The sequence below is a fragment of the Myotis nattereri genome, assembly GCF_964212035.1.
Source record: "Myotis nattereri genome assembly, chromosome: 1".
In the NCBI taxonomy this organism is placed as follows: Eukaryota; Metazoa; Chordata; class Mammalia; order Chiroptera; family Vespertilionidae; genus Myotis; species Myotis nattereri.
The window spans coordinates 104,729,757-104,747,798 of record NC_138075.1 but is presented as its reverse complement, the minus strand read 5'-3'; the positions used below and the strand labels follow the sequence as shown (position 1 = coordinate 104,747,798).

General features: G+C 39.4%; 1 protein-coding gene across 2 annotated transcripts in view; it reads left to right on the top strand.

Moving 5' to 3' along the window:
- Positions 1 to 12,145, top strand: part of CUL2 (cullin 2) — a 174,704-nt gene extending 162,559 nt beyond the window's left edge. For both annotated transcript variants that reach the window (XM_081109768.1, XM_081109767.1), the window contains exons 18-21: positions 6,076 to 6,278; positions 8,602 to 8,703; positions 10,112 to 10,228; positions 11,561 to 12,145. In XM_081109768.1, coding sequence (XP_080965894.1) covers positions 6,076 to 6,278; positions 8,602 to 8,703; positions 10,112 to 10,228; positions 11,561 to 11,692 — 554 coding nt within the window. In that variant the 3' untranslated portion in view covers positions 11,693 to 12,145. The remainder of the gene's footprint in view (positions 1 to 6,075; positions 6,279 to 8,601; positions 8,704 to 10,111; positions 10,229 to 11,560) is intronic.
- The last annotated feature ends 5,897 nt before the right edge of the window (positions 12,146 to 18,042 follow it).

Here is an 18,042-nt window from a genome sequence, read left to right as displayed (position 1 = left end):
CCTTTCCACGTGCACCTCCATCCCTCTGCACTTTACTTCTGCACCTCCTCTGAGTCTCAGTGTGCTTTTCTCTTTCCTTCTAGTTGTAGAATGTCCACTCAGCCAGCCTTCCTGTAGTTCTGGATGATAACTATTTTGTCTTTTAGTTGTATTTTTGCAGTTATTATGCGAGGCAGCAATTTCAGGTGTTTACCTATGCCGCATCTTGGTTTCTCCCCCAAGGGTTCTTTTACTATTTTCCAAGGTAGTCTTGAGGAACAAGGGATCCAGAATCCTGTCATTCCAAGAAAACATCTCAATTGCCTCTAGTTCCATGGTGGAGCTAGACTGGCTGTTACTGCCTTTTACTCTCTGGCTTACTTCCTTTCACTGTGCAGTAAGTTTCTCCGTCCTTGGGAATTAAGAAAATCCAGGTACTTCTAATTTAGGTATCTGGACCTTTTTTTGGCATACTTTGTGTCCTTTTTCTGCTGAATAGTGTTTCTCTCTGCAGTTTCTTTATCAAAGCTGTGGTAGTTAAAATGTCATCTACATATTGTGGTAGAGTCATATTTTTAATCTTTTACAAGAGCCTCTCCAAAGAGGGCTGGGAAGTTTTTGAAACCTAGTGGTAACACAGTCCAGCAATGCTGGGACTTGGATGGGTGTCAGGATCTTACCATTCAAATGCAAAAAATCTTCAGGGAGTCATGGTCCAAGAGAATGCAAAAGCATCCTTTAAATCTAGAACTGTATAGTGTTTGCTAGGTCCTTGGGGATTGGCCAACAGGGTAGAGGGGTTAGGAACAGTGGTAGGGTGTATATACTTCATTCATGGCCCTTAAGCCTTATACAAATCTATATTCTCCTGGGTTCCATTTCTTAAGAGGAAGGATGGGAGTGTTACAGGGTGACTGACAAGGCTGAATGAATCCCTATTCTAGAAATACTTTTAGGATAGGGGCAATTCCTATTTTTGCCTCAGGTTTCAAGGGTTATTGTTTAACGCAGGGCCAGTGGTCTACTGTTTGATTACTACTTTAAAAGGTAGGGCATTCTTTGCCCTTCAAATTCTCCTTGTACCTGAATAGCTGGATTAACCTGGTCAAGAATCTCTGTGGGTATAGGTCTTTGGCCTTTTGAGACCCATTGGAGTAGGACCATGAAATCTTTTCCGCTATCATTTGGAATCAGGTGCTTTAACTTCATCTTGGTTAAGTGTATGGTAGCCCCCAATTTACTTAGTAGGTTCCTTCCTTAGAGGGTAACTGGACACTCACGTTCATAGAGAAAAGAATGGGACCCTATTTCACATGTCAGAGTCTCAAAGAATTTCTTTGTGTCTGGGTTTCTCAACACCCCTTTAATATTACATTCCCTCTTGGAGAGGGGGCCTTTCTGGCTAGTAAGAACAAAGTAACCCAGGTATCCTCATGGGAGATTGGAATGTTATCCTTTGGGGCCTAAAGGGGAGCCCCCTGACCCCGAGTCAGTCTTCATCTGGGGTAACTGCAAAGAATTAGGAGCTTCCTTTTCTTCTCTGAGGACGATTAGGGCATTATTTCTTCAAGTGACCCTTTTGTTTGCAATATACACATTGGTTAGACTCTAGCTTTGCTGGACAACTTTGGTTGGTCCCACGGTGGGGCCTGGGGTTACTCACACAAGGTGGTCTTCTGCCTTTTGCCCCCTGATTACCCAAAGCCTAGAGGGTGACAGCCAGAAAAGCAGCTTGTTTTTTTTTCATCTTTTCTTCTTCCTTTTTTTTTTCCTGTCACATCTCTGTTGTTGAAAATCCTAAAGGCTGCTTCTATTAATTGGGAGGTGGGAATGGTAGATCCCACCGCTATCTTTTATAACTTTCTATAGGTATCGGAGCACTCTGAGATAGGAGGTGGGTATTCAGGATAGCTTCACTTCCTGGGTGGTGTATTATTACCTTAAGCATTTTTTTAAATTTTCTAAGAATTATCTCTTAGCTTTTGTTGGATGTTTCTAACTTTGCCCCAATTTGCATGACAGCAACCAGTGTCCTTCATACCCTTCAGCAATAGGTTCCTGTAATACTCAAGGTGAGCCCAGTTTATTCTGTCATTGGGGTCGCACTGAAGATTAGTATTGGGAATTAACTCATCTGCTGGCTGCCAGATTTGATTATTAGACTGAGAAGTATGTTTATCAGCCTCTTCCTTGGCTTTTAACAGTACAGTCATTTTTTCCTTAATAGTGAGGAAGATGGTTAGGAGGGATTAAATATCTCCCCAAGTGGAATTATAGGTCATGAATATACCACTAATCAAGCTAATAAACCTCTCTGGATCAGCTTGAAGTCCCTTAGTATTTCCCTTCCAATATACAGATCTGATGTTGAGAAAGGAACATATACAGTGACCATTCATTCCCTCTTCCCTGTCCAGAACCTGTCTGAAGGGGCACAATTTAGCCTCTGGGTGAAAACTAATACCTTGACAGGTAGTGGACTTAGGGATACAGGGTGAGAGTATTAATTTCATGTTCTGGAAACGTTTTCAATGGTGTTCCTAACAGATTAGGGGGACCAAAAGAATTGGGAGGCTGATAGCAGGGAGGGAGAGCAAAAGGGAGCCTAAAAGAAACAGGCCTCCCTGAGAGGGAGGCAGGGTTCTCCTAGTTTGAGGACACCTGGGGGCAAGCAATCAAGGAGGTCTTCTCTGAGAGGCCCTCGAGAACTGGCAGTATCTTGCCTGATGGCTCAGTTTCCAGTCCTTGGGTTCTTTTAAATATATTTCCCATTTTTCTTAAGAGGTATTTTCAACCTTTCAAACAACCTGGCACTGACCAGTAACAGTATAACTGACTCCCAGCTTGCCAAGAAGGCCAGTTAACAGAATTCCAGGGTGACTACCATAAAAATACTGGCACATTTACATATCAGACAAATAAGGCAAATGCAAATATATACATAAAGAATAAAATCCATTTCTTGCTTGCCAGGCAACCAGACCAGAGATTGTCACCTAGGATGTCTTGAATATGCCCCTCAGGCATTCCTCAACCCTCCATTGTTAGATGTAAGTTGGGCCCTGAATCAGGCATCCCAAAGATCGTTCCTGTCCAACCAACCAGAAGCGAAGTGTACACTAGAACTGAAACTACATTTCTGACAACCCTATACCCAAAATGGGAATAGAAACACTAATTAACACATCTAAGGGGGCTGACATTTAGTAATAACATTTAGAACTGCCCAGGCCTTGATACCCTTTTCTTATCTAACACTTTCTCCACCACCTTCTGAAGTGCTGAACAAAACATGTTTAAGTGGTTACTATGCTTTGCTGTCGAGACAGGCCAGGCAGCTTTTCCAGTGGTCAGCAGTAAGTGGGAGTCTCATATAGAACAGACCCCTCATATAGTTTTATTCTCTTTAAACCTTTCAGTTACATTTATACCATTGAGATCCTGTGAAGCTTGTCCTGTTTATATTTTAACATTCAGCAAGAAAAACATTTAGTAATAACATTTAGAACAGCCCAGTCCTTGATACCCTTTTCTTATCTAACACTTTCTCCATCATCTTACCCCCACCACCACTCTAACCCTCTGGACATATTATTTTTAAGACCCGCATTCTGGATTTGTCACATTACTTAATTGTGATGTATTTTATTTGTTTTCTGACTCCCTATATTTTCTGTGAAGTGGAAATTAGGTCTAAAAGTTTCATTATATTCAGATTAAATATTGTTGGCAAGAATACTAAGGATTTTCTGATCTTAATATTACATTACAACAGAAGACATGTAATATCAGATTGTCCCACTATTAGCAACACTAAAGTTGCTCACTTGGTTAAGGTGGTGACCTACAGATAGCGCCATTGTAAAGATATATTCCCCTTTTCATTTAGCAGGTAATTTGAAGGGCAATATTTAGGTCCCAGTCTTTTCAGCCATGAGCTGACCAGTAAGAGCATGATGCTGGAAAAATGGGAAGAGGTCCATGTTCCCCTGATCTTGATAATTTATTGAGAAAAATAAATAGCAAGAAAAAAGTATAATACAAAGCTTACTAGTTGAACCCTTTTTAAGTTGCAGACTGTACTTGATAATAAGTGACACTTTGACTCCTTATTTGCACTGTCTCCTCATGCTGTTTTGTTTCTAGTGATAATAAAAGACTGTTTATGTCACAGAAGACTCATTCTGTTTCCAAGCCCATGGCAGCATATTACAACATCAAGGACATGTTGGCTGCTGGTCTCATTTAGTCATTGAAGTGCTTGTTGCATCCTATATAATAAAAAGCTAATATGCAAATTTTCCCCTCAACCAGGAGTTCGACCAGGGGGCGGGGCCAGCTGGCCTACTGCCTGCGGCCCCTCCCCCCAGCCAGCCTGGCCCAATTGACCCAGATCGAGGCGGGCTGGCTGGACCCCACCTGTGCACAAAATCATGCACCAGGCCTCTAGTTGTTTTATATTGGTTTCTGGTATATGACTAAGCAGTCATCACGCAAATGATAAAATGTAGTTTATGTGATGTTTTGCTCCTTGCCACATTTTCCAGACTTAAATGTTGAGATGAAAGCCCTTAATGTACTCTTTTTTTTTTAAATTTTTTTTTTTAATATATTTTATTGACTTTTTTACAGAGAGGAAGGGAGAGGGATAGAGAGTTAGAAACATCGATCAACTGCCTCTTGCACACCCCCTACTGGGGATGTGCCCACAACCAAGGTACATGTCCTTGACCGGAATCAAACCCGGGACCCTTGAGTCCGCAGGCCGACGCTCTATCCACTAAGCCAAGCCGGTTAGAGCCCTTAATGTACTCTTTATACTAATTGTTAGTAGTACACACCTAGTGATAATTTCTTAAACTCTTTGTGTGAATAGAATATTCTAATTAATATATTAAACTTTCTTTCATGAAAATTCAGAGATTAGGGATTTTTTCCCTCCCAAATCATTTTGAAGAATATTTCTGAATATCAGTTTGTTTTTAAATAAGTCAAGGTATAATAAAAGTTAAAATAGGCATGTGTGTTCTGATAATAAATTGGAGAATAAAATTATATTCTTTAAAATCTTTAATTAAATAGTGAATAAAGAAGCACAAAATCTTGATCAGAGTTACTAATATGGGGAATGCAGCTTCTAGGGTTCAGTTATGTGAAATACAGCTTCCTTGAGTTAAAATATAGGGTTCTGAAACCAGTTTTCATGCTGGGTTAGTGTATAATCCATTGACAGTCAAATAATGCAAGGGGTGTGTGTAGTGTGTGTGTGTGTGTGAGAGAGAGAGAGAGAGAGAGAACACGCAATCACTGTACCACAACTTTATGATTTAGGAAGTAGTTCTTTGACTTACCTTAGCTTTTTTGACTGTTACTGAATTTTACAGAATGCATACATGTTGGTCATACAGTTTGTTGCAAGCTTTTCAGTGTTCTCTCTCCCTGGGATATTGCAGAACTGCAGTACAACTAAACTTGCTGTATATTTAATAGCTCTTAGGGGGTAAGGTAGAGTCTAGCACACTGTTATTCTATCAACTGTTTAAATAAAATTAGGATCTGTCTATCTCTCCCATTCTTGTTTTCCCCTAGAAAATTGCTGGGAAGAAAGATGCAATTTTAAAAATGTTGGCAGAAGTTATAGTTTAATCAAAGCTGTAGGATAAGCATTTCCTATGTGCTCATAGACCTCCCTGTAGGCTTGACCCTTCCCTGGAATAGAGCAGATGGAGACAGCACATGAAGCCATTGCTAATAGCAAGCCGACATTCTCTCCCCTTTGTCTGTTTTGTTTTGGGTTTTTTTTCCTATCCCCACCTCCTCTTACTGTTTTTCTAAGTTTTAGTTAGCCTTCCATTGACTAAAGACATTGTTTAAACCCTGATGGTAAAGTTATGATAGCTTAACCATGATTTATACTCAAAACTAAGAGCCCTACCCCCAATCCCTCAAACAAACAAAATAATTACATTGCCAGCAAGAATGGCTTTACAATTAATAAAGGAGAATAATATCCAAAATAAACAGTTATTATTCAAGTAATTTCAAAATGTTTCTTTGAATGACCAGTTTATTGTCACAATTTTGTTTTAATTGTAGGTGAAGTTAAAATGAACTATTTGGGCAAACCATATGTAGCCATGGTTACAACATACCAAATGGCAGTTCTTCTAGCCTTCAACAACAGTGAAACTGTCAGCTATAAAGAGCTTCAAGACAGCACACAGATGAATGAAAAGGAACTGACAAAAACAATCAAATCATTACTTGATGTGAAAATGATTAACCATGATTCAGAAAAGGTATGGGAATTTAAAGGTCAAGGAATTTAAGCGTTGTAAACATTAAAGCATTTTCATGGGATGTTCACAGTATTGAAAGTAGGTTATAATTGTTAATGCCCTTGGTACTTTGGAAAGCACTTGAATCAGCTACATTACTGCCGGTTCCTTACAACTGTGAATTTGAGGAGTCACAGAGAAGGCTATGTAAATTGGTGCCTATGTGCCCTTTACAGTTTGATTTTCTTTGTCCTATACTATGACAATGTACTAAAAAATTGGAAAAAAATTGCCATTGAGAATTTTTGATTGAGTTTGAAAACTGTAGCTTATCTTAAAACTTTCCAAGATTTTTTTTCCCCATGTATTTTTGGTTAATGTTTAACTGTATGGTTCTGTAGTAGGAAATAACAGCCTATTGATGTCATTTGTATGATATTTAACATGTGTAACTAGAACCCAAACACACTCACTTTCATATCCTTTAATTGCAGAACTCAAATAACCTCCATATTTTTAAAATACCTATCATGAGACTAGCAAGCCAATAGTATATTCCTCTTTCTTTATAACTTTTCTTTACAGTAAGTTTTTGTTATTATAATACTAGAGGCCTGATACACGAAAATTCATGCAAGAGTAGGCCTTCCTTCCCCCAGCGGCCAGCGCCGGCTTCACTCCGGCTGGCTGCCAGCAGGAACCCGGGACCCAGGTTGGTTCCCTCCAGCCACTGGCAGGCACCTAGGACCCAGGCTTCACTCTGGCCCCAGCTTCGTCTGGAAGGATGTCCGGAGTGATGTCCGGGAGGACATCTAGTCTAGTTAGCATATTGCCCTTTTATTATTTAGATATATTGGATAATTTAATGGTTTTTAAAAAGCAACTGATGTGGGTTAAATCTCCTACTTCAAATTATTGTACCTATAAGAAAAAAATTCTTATAGATGGTATTTCATTTTTATTTTGGTAAAGTTAATAGCCTACAACTTACTTCTCTCATTAATTCATTTTGCCGACATCTCTAAGATTATGATAACATTTTATATCCTATAGTTGAACAGTTCTAAATTACATATATTCTGAAATTCAAATCTTTCAAAGGCTTTTCTTAATTTTGAGAAGTGATTAAATTTTTTTACTTCAGAATCTTTAAATGTTAAAATTCTTAATATTAAGATTTTAAATACAGAAATTAATTATGACTTAAAACAATGAACTTATTTTAAGTTAAAAAATTTTAAGCTTAATTGCTGAAGTTAGAAGTTATATATATATATTTTTAAATGTGTTATTTTTCATTGCCCAAAAATATACAAAATAAATATAGATTGCACATTAAATTTTAATTATGAATCTGCTGGTTTCTTAGAATTTCTTAATTTATTATTGAAACTGAGTCTGTCTACCATACCAAGTGCTTCTTTTTTTGTTGTTGTTTGTCCACATCCAAGGATATCTTCTCCATTGATTTTCAGAGAGAGTGGAAGGAAGGGAAGGCAGGAGGAGAGAGAGAAAGAGACATCAACATCACTTGGTTGCCTCCATATGTACCCCGACCAGGGATAGAACCTGAACCCCAAGCACATGCCTTTGACAGGAATTGAACCCTCCACCCTTAAGTGTGAAGGTCAGAGCTCTAACCACTGACCCACACCGGCCAGGGCCTACTTAAGTGCTTCTTGATCCTGCTGATAGAGAAATTTCAGTATATGATATGAGTGGCTTTCTTAAGCCTGATAGAAAAGTTGTGATTCTAAAAGTTGCCTTAAAAACTTTCACTTGAGGAAAGGCCACTTGCTTCTGGCAGAGTGAATAAAACATGAATTGAAGAGCAGACTCTTGGCAGAATCACACCAGGGTCATGGAGAAATGATACTTGTGTGCCACTGGAAACAGCTTGCTTTTATAGTCAGGTAACTTATAATTGGTTTTGTTATTGCAGCACTTAAAAAAACATTTGGTTGTTCAGTTTTTCAAAATGGGGTGATGGGAAAATTATGAGTTGACATCTCATAAAAATTAAAATGTCAAGTTCTGTTTAAGCCCGTGAGCTTGACTCTTTTGTCTTATCCAAAGGTAATATATGTAATAGGCCAGAAATTTGCTTACTTATTTAATCTAAATTGATTAAAATTCTATCAAGTGTAAAATTAGAAAAGAATTGTTTTTAACTTCTTTGTTTGAAAGAAGACAGTCATTTTTCTCTCAAATAATCTTTATAGTGTAAAAGATTATGAGAATTTAGGATGTTTTTTCTTGGTTATTTCATAGTATATTGTTTGCAGCAACTCTTATGTAATGGTTTTATGTTTTATAAATATAAGTGAATTATTTGTAATTGTAGGAAGATATTGATGCAGAATCTTCATTTTCATTAAATATGAACTTCAGCAGTAAAAGAACAAAATTTAAAATTACTACATCAATGCAGAAAGACACACCACAGGTAAGAGCTTATCTATGTCATTTCTTTTGGAAATATTAAAGCATTGTACTTTGCAAGTAGAGTAACAATGAGAAATGATGCAAAACTCTGCACATCAAAATTAATAATATGATATATCTTTTCTGGCATATTCTTTGCATTTACTAACCTTATAAACAAAATCTCTGCTAGTAGTTTAGATTTTAAAAACAGTGGTATAATGGGTACCTAAGGAAAAGGGTGCTGCATTGCTCTTAAACTAAATGTATTGCTCTGCTTTGCATCTTTCTAAAAATTCCTATCTTGAATAGTAACATAATCTCTTAGATTTTTCATTTGTAAAATAAGGGAAAGTTTTACAACTAATTTCTTTCAAAGGAAAATTGTTAAAAATGCTTCTCAAAGTTTCATGTGTAAATGAACCACCTGGGAATCTTGTCAGAACTCAAATTGTGATCTATGAGGTTGGAATGGAGTCCAGACTACCAGATAAGCCAGTTTGCATGTGTACTGTTGATTTCTTTAACTCAGCAGTGATTATTGCTTATTTCTGGGATGGCCTGTTCACATCACTTACGCTTCCTAATTGCTACCTATATCGTTGGGCCTGGGGCAGGATGTGAAGGTATATATGATGTCAGGCCCACTTCAGGAACTTCCCCATGGGGAAACAAATGTTAATGAATTGCTATTAAATTTGAACCCTAAAATGTTCAATGTTCTATTTTCCTTCAGACTAATGAATAATAATTTATAAGATATGGGTTATATTTTTATCTGTTAAAAGCCGTTATGAGATCCCTATTAATGTGGCATTGCCTACTTCTATGCCTTGCTTCTACTGTTACCTTGAGCTGTATGATTTATGCCCTTTTTAGACCATCCTTTCTGGCTTCTCTGCTTGAGCCAAATAGAACCCTCCACAGTTCTTCCCCTTGAAGCCCAATCCAGTATGCACTTGGAGCCATTTACTGAAGCATCTAAAAGCATTGTGGTATAGTGTCTGTACTCACTGAAAGGACAGCATTCTTGAAAATTACTCTTCTGTGTCATTTAAGTTCTAAGTCAAGTCTCTGTTCATCATAATTTATTCTCCTATACCAGTGGTCGGCAAACTGCAGCTCGCAAGCCACATGTGGCCCTTTGGCCCCTTGAGTGTGTCTCTTCCACAAAATACCATGTGCGGGCGCGCACGTACAGTGTGACTGAAAATTCGTGGCCCATGCGTAGAAGTCGGTATTTTGTGGAAGAGCCACACTCAAGGGGCCAAAGAGCCGCATGTGACTCGCGAGCCGCAGTTTGCCGACCACTGTTACCCTCCTCTACCCAATGCTCGGTATTGATTAGAAATTTATTAAATTCACTGATAAAATGAATTCAGAACAATTATGATTTACTGTCTCATTTACTTTTTCCCACATGTAAACAGGAAATGGAACAAACTAGAAGTGCTGTAGATGAGGACCGGAAAATGTATCTCCAAGCTGCTATAGTTCGTATCATGAAAGCACGAAAAGTACTTCGGCATAATGCCCTTATTCAAGAGGTAAAAGAGGGAAAAGTCTTCAAAACTTCTTGGGGTAGAGAGTATTACCAATGTACAGATGAATAATGTTTCTTTGTAAAGATGATTACAGAAATCCAGTGATTTGCAAATAGCATAAAGATATGCTTCCTTACATAATGGGAACAGTACCCACTTTTAATTTCAGAATTAAGTTCAGATTTGCTTTGGCTTGAGTTCAGAGGTATAAACTTCACCAGTTTATTGAGTCTTTTCTCCAGCTATTGGAGGAAGTTGACCACATCAAAGACTCATTCCATAAGTATATTGAGTGTCTATGATGCGATAGCACTGTGTTTGCTGTTGGGAGTTTAATGCAGAGCAAAGCAAAATGTGGTTCCTGCCCTTTTGTAGTTCACAGTATAATAGGGAAGAAATACATTATTGAAATAATCTATATATATAAAAGCCTAAGCGACCACCCGACCACTCAACTGATAGCTATGTCGTGCACTGACCACCAGGGGGCAGACGCTCAATGCACAGGCATGGAAACATGGAACAGACTGATGAATCTCAGAGGAAAGTGGGGAGAGGAGAGGGTGGGAAGAGATTAACCAAAGATCTTATATGCATACTAGAGGCCTAGTGCACAGATTTGTGCACCAGTGGGGTCCCTCGGCCTGGCGTGCAGAGATCAGGCAGAAACTGGCAGTCCAATGTCACCCAAGGGGTCCTGGATTGCGAGAGGGCACAGGCCAGTCTGAGGGACTCCACCAGTGCACGAATCCATGCACTGGGCCTCTAGTATGCAAGATAAAATTACAGTAACATGCACTGAAAAAAGTTATACAATACTGTGAGAATGTACATCAAAATCTTGAAGTGTTACTTCAGCTAAGAGCTGAAAGTTGAATAAGGGAAGCTTAAGGGTATGGGTATTTAGATAGATTAATTAGTTGATAGTTTAATTTATTTATGTATGAATATTAGAATTTGCTATATATATGTTTTGCATTTTAATTTCTTCACAACATAAACATTAGGCTTTTTCCTTACTTTGCATAAATTATTATTTTTGGACATGTCAGAATTGATCTAATTCTCCGTCTCCTTATGCACTGCTCTCTAAGTTTAAAATTTTTAATATTGTTATGGCACTCGCTTACTTGATATATCATGTGTATCCATTTAAGATGATTTTATTCTGTTTAATATAATTTCATAATTATTTTAAATATATTTTTCTATATGGCTTAGATATCCTTGATGGAACCTCAATAAAATTGAGAAACTTTTATAGCTGATTGGTTAAAAGTAATTATTTATGACTGATTAATTGGCAGTAGTTTGACACCCATGTCTCTCTTACAGGTGATTAGCCAGTCAAGAGCTAGGTTTAACCCTAGTATCAGCATGATTAAGAAGTGTATTGAAGTGCTGATAGACAAACAGTACATTGAACGCAGCCAGGCTTCAGCAGATGAATACAGTTACGTAGCATGATGTTGCTCTCCTCTGTGTGAGTGTGAGAAGATCATTGCCATCACCATTTGGTGTGTTCCTGTGGGGAAAAGAGCAGGCCTATGCCTCCATAATTTGGTCATTTGGCAGCCCCTGTTTTTCTGCTGTTTACAACATCACCAGTGCCACGTCATGAGCGTCAGAGAAAATGCCTAGAGATATTTCAAGCTCATGTCATTATGACATTTCTTAAACCTTTATTAAAGAATGAGTGAAGTATTGCTGAAATGTGGAAATTTGGTTGGGTACCATGCTTTTTCTCCCCTTCACGTTTGCAGTTGATGTGTGTTTTTTTTTTAAAATGTATCTTAAAGGACATAAAATAAAAAACTTAAATATCGTAATATGACAGATAACCTAATAATTGTATCTACATTAAAATGACAAACATGATATTGCTGCTTGTCAAATAAAAAAATAAAGAAATAGAATGCCTTTTTTATGTGGATGGAGTATTACACTAAATCATATATAAATGTTCCTGAGTCATCAAAGCAGCAAATGCAGCTTTAGTTGCATTTTTATCTGAATGGTTTAATTCACTTGTACTCCTACTTAAATCTTACTGAAATATGTCGATTTTTCTAGAGTGCATAAAAATGCATTCAGCATAAAGAATATTTTCTTTTTAAGGATTGGAACTACAATGGATATGAGCAGTTTGAATATTGAGGATTTAATTCCATCAAGAGTTTCTGGTGATGTGCCATGCCACAGAAATGGAGTATGAGGGGAATATGTGGTGACTTCAAGTCTGGCATAGGAAGAGTCTTTGATTAAAAAGTCATCTCCTGTTTTCATAATATATTATTTCTAACATAGAATAATGCTACCACTCTATCGCCTTCCCCTCTACCTTTCTCTGAGTTGCAAGAGATACTGTCATACCAAAAGATCCTTATACCCCTCTAACATTTCCATGCTAGATTCATAAGTCACAGCTATGATTAGCAATGGATAGCCTAAACACCTTTTAAAAAATCTGTATATTGGTACGTGCTGCCAGACTCTGTTGGTTAAGAAGGCATCCTGACCCAAGGCCCTCCTCTTGAGTTACCAGCTCATCATCATGGAGCAGGAGACTACGTTTATTTTAATCAAGAATTGGAAGGGAAGCAAGTTGGAACCATCCTGGGAAGGACCCTACCTCATCTTGCTTACCACTGAGACTGCTGTTCGGACTGCAGAATGAGGTTGGACCCATCACACATGGGTTAAGGGCGGACCACCAGCTTCTCCGGGTGGAAACACCTCAACTTGGACGGCCATACCAGGACATAGCCCCTTGAAATTAATGCTAAAGAAACTGTTAAGCTGTCTATTTGCTTTAGGCTCTGGCAAATTGCAGGGCTTACAATGTGGGCTGGGGAAATGTGTACAATCCGGATCCTGCTTACCCAGTTAAGTTATTGATTATAGATAACTTGAATGACTTGGATATTTCAGCCTTTAGACCAAAAGATTGGCTAGGACTAGATTTAGGAGTAGATGTCACAGGACAAGATCCCTAGGCCAATGCCACCACCATGCAAATAGAAGTAGGACATAAGGAAATGAATGCCTGGGTGGAGTGCATTAAATATTCTGTACACTCCCTAAATAAAAGTGACTGTTTACGCTTGCGCGGCAGGAAGGCTAGAGGCCCAAGTGGATAGACCTGAGACAGTAACAGGATGGAATGTATGCTTGCCCTGTATCAGGAGAAAATCACCTGGGGGAAACACTTCCTGTGAGACTCTCTCCCTGTTCCTCCCATCCAACAGAGGTAAAGAGCAAAGACCCCCCACCCCCACCCCCCCGCCCCCACACCCAAAACGATCTGGCCCCTGTCCTGTGGCATAAACTATACCTCCTGCCTCTCAAGGTGGGAGAACAGTACTTGGAGTTTATGGGAAATTTATCCAGATGTATAAATGGCCGAGTATCCTCAGAAGCCAGTCATTCTGCACTGCGATACCCTGTGTTGATATCTGGTGGTGGTATGGGGGACCATTACTTGTGACCTTTCCCAGCACTTGGAGTGGAACTTGTGATCTGATACAATTGGCTATCCCTTTCACTTTGGCATATTGTAAAGTTTTTTCAATAGATTAGAAAGAAGAGAGAGAGAGAGTCCAGGGGTCTCCTTTGATCTCCATATTTACATAGATTCCATTAGGGTTCCAAAATGAGTTTAAAGCTAAAAATCATATTGCGGCAGGGTTTGAATCAGGACAGGACTGGTCCACGGTAAACAAGAATGTGGAATGGATTAATTACATTTACTATAACCAGCAAAGGATTGTTAACTATACTCGAGATGTAGTTAAAGTTATAGCTGAACAACTAGATGCCACCAGCAGGATGACCTCGTATATGATTCTGGCAGAAAAAGGAGTTTGTGTAATGTTGGGGGGCAGTGTTGTACATTCAACTCTGACAGCACAGCTCCAGACGGAACCATTACTAAGGCCCTACAGGGATGAACAACTTTAGCTGATGAGTGAGCTGAGAACTCTGGAATTGAGGATCATTTCTCCGATTTACTAGAGCAATGGTTCAGATAGTGGGAGGGAATAATGGTATCCATATTCACTTCTTTGATAATTGTGTTAGGAGTCACAGTCATGGGATGTTATATCATCCCATGTATGAGAGGTCATATCCAGAGGTTAATTGAAACCGCATTGACCAAACAGCAAAATAATCTCCTTCTCCTGACACTGCAAAACATTAAAGTCAGCAAGTGTTAGCTGAGTTTGAAGAAGAGTTAAATAAGAAAAGGGGGGAATTGTAAGAATAAACAATCTTTTCTGTCAAAGAGGGGAGTTTGGCAGCTCCCCATTTTGAAACAGCAAAGGTTAACTCCCTTTTTCCTTTAAATTAGCCAATTGTGCAAGAATGTGAGCCTAGTTCTGACCAATCAAGAGTGAGGAACAGATGATGTTCATCAGGCATAAAACCTTGAGCAGACTGCCTGCTCAGTGTACACGCTGCCAGACTCTTAGTACATACCTTTCTGCAGAAGATATTTTCCTTGCAAAAAAATTTGTATATTGTATTACACCAGGTGCCACTTATATAGAGACATGAAATTCCATTATTTTGTTTATTATATATATCAACAGCCAGTATTAGAATACTCTGGTCTGTTATATTATCTATTTGCCCTATTTTCCCCACCACTACAACACACACACACACACAACTTTTTAAAGCTAGAATCTTTTAAAGTATTTTCCACACAAACCATTTCACTTATAATACTTTAGTGTATATTCTAACAAATAAGGCCTTTTATAAAAAATAAAAACAATTGACTTTTACAGTTGGTTTGATTGTACTTTTTCTAACTCATGTCTCTTAAGTGTTTAAAAAAAAATCTCCTGAGCTTATAATAACTTATATACTGTGTACCTCATTTTACCTTTCTTCCTAGAGAGAAAATAATGGCAAACCATATAATATACATTCCACTGTCAAAAAAAACAAACGTTTGTTTTAATAACTTTTTGATAAAGTTCCAAATTGATTCCTTTTTTCTTAAATTTTATAAATCTTAAGTCTTATCCCATTATCTGTCAAGAAAATACAGGGTGGGGCAAAAGTAGTTTTACAGTTCTCCTATGGAAAATAATAGAATAATTTATTAATAATACAAAAGAAAATTCTGTGTTTTGTGTACTCACAACTATAAACTACTTTTGCCCAAGCCTGTGTATTATATTGGAAAATGGGCAAAATAATTGGGCTGAAGTCTACAGAAATGACTGGGAAGAGTTTTCTTCACATCTTTTTCCATTTTATCTGAAAGGAAATATATTAAAGTTATGTTTATGCATGAGTAAGAAAGAGGCCAGATACATTTAACCAAGCCATCAGCTCCAAAAGAAGCAGTGTTTAGGATGAATTTTAGGCCATATCTTCCCCTTAGGTGAATGAGGAAAGGATTACAGTCTCCTGAAATCCTTACTGCAAGAGATCTGAGCACATAGCCCAGAGTAGGTTGTATGCTTCCTGCTTGTGGGCAGAAAGGGTTAGAGCTTAAAAAAGGAAAGAAGAGGAAGAACATGGCTATACATATATTGCCTGTGTAGAAGATGTGCTTTATTTCAGAAACCAAAAATAATGTGAGAAAAAATTTCAGAGGCTTAAAAAAAAACAATACTGAGGTAGTTAACATGCATGAGTCTGATACATTTAACAGCTAGTGCAGTTCTTGTCAACAATCCATTCTTTCCCTTTGAAACCATTTTAATTGCTACAGTAGATGTAGATTCATCATAGGATTTAGTTAAGTATCTTATGATAATTTGATTTAATACAAACAAAAGAGTAGGTAGGCTGAGATTTGTGTTTTACTTTATGTATAATGTATATCTATAGCATTTTGTAACCTGTAAATCCTGCAATGCTGTAAAATTTGATATATTTTTAACTTTTATTAACTGCAGACTGGGACAGGTGCTTCCACATATGTTCTTTTATTTGACCTTCAGATAATCTTGTTGATTAGGCAGTGTTCCTCTTGTTACTGAAACAGGTCAGGCCGCTTGGTAGGTGTTAACCAAAAGAACACTCCAAGTTGATTGTGTTAGTAGGAACTTTATTGCAAGCCAGCGAAGAAGGAGTGCACTGAGGATTATTCCCTGAGCAGTGCCTCCCCAGAACAAAAAACCACATGGTATTACAGGGATAGTTGCTTACATCTTCACATTTTAAGGTATATTTTGGGTGAAAATGAGCAGAAGTGGACATGGCTATACATATATTGCCTGTGTAGAAGACGGTATGTAAGCTCCACCTTGGTCAGAGATTTTAGTATTCTAATCCTATATAATAAAGAGGTAATATGCAAATTGACTGTCACACCCCACCCCACCCCCACAAGATGGCCGGCATGGGAGGGCAGTTGTGGGAGATCAGGCCAGCAGGGGAGGGCAGTTGGGAGGGACCAGGCCTGAAGGGGAGAGCAGTTGGGGGCGACCAGGCCGGCAGGTGAGGGCAGTTGGTGGAGATCAGGCCTGCAGGGGAAGGCAGTTGGGGGTAACCAAGCCTGCAGGGGAGGGCAGTTAGGGGCAACCAGGCAGGCAGGCAGGTGAGTGGTTGGGAGCCAGCAGTCCTGGATTGTGAGAGATGTCCGACTGCCATCCCAGATTAGAGAGGGTGCAGGCTGGGCTGAGGAACACCCTCCGCCCCCCCCCCCCCAACCCCCCCGTGCACAAATTTCGTGCACCGGTCCTTTAGTGAGGGTATAATTTTAAAAGTTCATGCTGTCAAAGAGTCCTCTGGTCTGGGGTGGTTTTCTTATCTTTACCTTCTAGCCCTGAAGGAAAACATCTCTGGCAAGCTTAGTTAGTAGTCAAGCAATGACCAAGTTTAGCAAATGTTAGGTCATTACATAGGTTTTCTCCTGTACCTTCTGTACCTCCATAGATAAGGAAACTATTTAATAAAGAGTGTTTTCCAGGAGTCATTGCCAGAAACTGCAGAACCTGAATTTAATCCCATTCAAAGCTGTGATCTTAATAAATATAGCACAGCCTATAGATAGAAATGGCTTCATCTTATACATTAAGAATAGTTTTTCCTGAATTTTAAAGAAAAATGTATTTCTAGTTAATTTGTGATAATAAACACTTCATATTTTGGTTCTTAAAATACTTATTTAAGACTAAAAGCCCAGTGCACAAAAATTTGTGTACTCGGGGGGGGGGGGGGGTCCCTCAGCCCGGCCTATGCCCTCTTGCAGTCTGGGACCCCTGGAGATTAGGCCCAAGCTGGCAGTCAGACATCCCTCTGGCAGCCCAGCAGCCCTCGGGGGATGTCCATTTGCCAGCAGGGAGCAGACCTACGCTGCAGTCAAACATTCTTAGTGCTGCTGAGGAGGCGGGAAAGGCTCCCGCCACCACCACTGTGCTGGCAGCCATCAGCCTGGTTTGTGGCTGAGCAGAGCTCTCCCTGTGGGAGTGCACTGACCACCAGGGGGAAGCTCCTGCATTGAGCATCTGCCCCTTGGTGGTCAGTGTGTGTCATAGTGACCAGTCATTCCCAGTTGTTCTGCTGTTAGGGTCAGTTTGCATATTACCCTTTTATTATATAGAATAGAGGCCTGGTGCATGGGTGGGGGCTGGCTGGTTTGCCCTGAAGGGTGTCCTGGATCAGGGTGGGGGTCCCGCTGGGGTGCCTGGCCAGCCTGGGTGAGGGGCTGATGGCTGTTTGCAGGCTGGTCAAGGCCCCCCAGTGGGGACCCTCACCCCATGGGGGTTTGGCCAGCCTGGGTGTGGGCTGATGGCTGTTTTCAGGCTGGCCACAGCCCCTTCAGGGTAGGCGTCCCCGCTGGGGTGCCTGGC